The 1,156-nt window shown below is 50.6% G+C and overlaps 2 protein-coding genes across 3 annotated transcripts in view; one reads left to right on the forward strand and one right to left on the reverse strand.

Annotated features, from left to right (window-relative positions):
- The window catches only part of CKLF (chemokine-like factor), a 3,402-nt gene extending 3,262 nt beyond the window's left edge, over positions 1 to 140 (reverse strand). The window contains exon 1 of the mRNA XM_014942203.1: positions 62 to 140. Coding sequence (XP_014797689.1) covers positions 62 to 124 — 63 coding nt within the window. The 5' untranslated portion in view covers positions 125 to 140. The remainder of the gene's footprint in view (positions 1 to 61) is intronic.
- Positions 141 to 540: 400 nt separating this feature from the next.
- The window catches only part of TK2 (thymidine kinase 2, mitochondrial), an 11,457-nt gene continuing 10,841 nt past the window's right edge, over positions 541 to 1,156 (forward strand). The window contains exon 1 of one of the 2 annotated variants that reach the window (XM_014942415.1): positions 541 to 707. The gene's annotated coding sequence lies outside the window, so the exon portion shown is untranslated. The remainder of the gene's footprint in view (positions 708 to 1,156) is intronic. The other variant, XM_014942414.1, reaches the window with a different exon arrangement.

Below are 1,156 nucleotides of genomic sequence, written 5' to 3' on the forward strand. Positions count from 1 at the left end.
CCCGCTGACCCCCGTCCCCCTCTGAAGGCGGGGGGCCCGGCCCGTTTTCCTTAGGCCTTACCGCCCGGGCCAGCTTGATGGCGCCCCGGAGGGAGCGGGGGAAGCCGCTGTCCACCGCCATCATGGCGGGGGGGGGGGGGGGGGCGTGGCCCAGGTTGGCCAGAGAAGCTGTGGCTGCCCCATCCCTGGAGGGGTTCAAGGGCAGGTTGGAGGGGGCTTGGAGCAACGTGGTGTGGTGGGAGGTGTCCCTGCCCAGGGAGGGGGTAGCACTGGGGGGGCTTTAAGGTCCCTTCCAACCCAAACCGTTCTGTGATTATTGTGATTCTACATCTCTGTAGTAATTCCTAAGTCTAGTGATATCTTTGAATTAGTAGTAATTTGAAGATTTGGTTTTTTTAGTGACATATATTGCACGTGTGTTCACTTTTTTTGTGACTTCTGCCTATGTCCTTCCACGTCAGAGTTCCTGTTACAGCCTTACCACAATGTACACCACGAGGTGCATGCCACATCTACTGTAAGACCTGAAATTTGTTAATAATCCTCCTACTTACTCCTCCGGCCAGCGTCCCCGTGTTGGTCCCCAGGATTACTGCACACAGGCAGACGATGAGGAGGAACACCGCCGCGATCACCGAGTTGAAAACATCCTGAAACAGCCAGTGGGAGCAGAGGGTTTATTCTGAAATACAGCCCTGAAGGAGAACGTGAGTAGCTCCCGATATTGTACAAATCCTTAAAAGTTGCTGGTTTAGGATGAAAACAGAAATCCACCCATATCCACGCAGGATCCATAGTGACACCCAGCGGTGTGATGCTAGAAAGGTTGTCATAAAACTTCCTCATTTTGCCTTTGTTTTCAGTCCAATTTATGTGACTCGGCTACTAGAGCAGAGAAAGGGATTAAAAAAGGGAAGCAGGAGGAGAACTCATTCACCTTTTAGCGAAAGTGCATGTTTAATTGGTGATGGGAAGGATCACCAAGAAGAAGAGTGGAGTATTGTCAGGTGACGCAGATGATGCTCCTCACAGGAGGGGCTGTTAATGTGTCTAATTTAGAAATTGACACAAAATGACACATTTCAGTGAGGAAAAAATGTATTTTCTTGAACTTTATAGCAAGAAGACGTGACTGACAAAACGGGGGGGGGGGGGA

The sequence above is a fragment of the Calidris pugnax genome, unplaced genomic scaffold (genome assembly GCF_001431845.1).
Source record: "Calidris pugnax isolate Ruff unplaced genomic scaffold, ASM143184v1 scaffold28, whole genome shotgun sequence".
NCBI classification, from domain to species: Eukaryota; Metazoa; Chordata; class Aves; order Charadriiformes; family Scolopacidae; genus Calidris; species Calidris pugnax.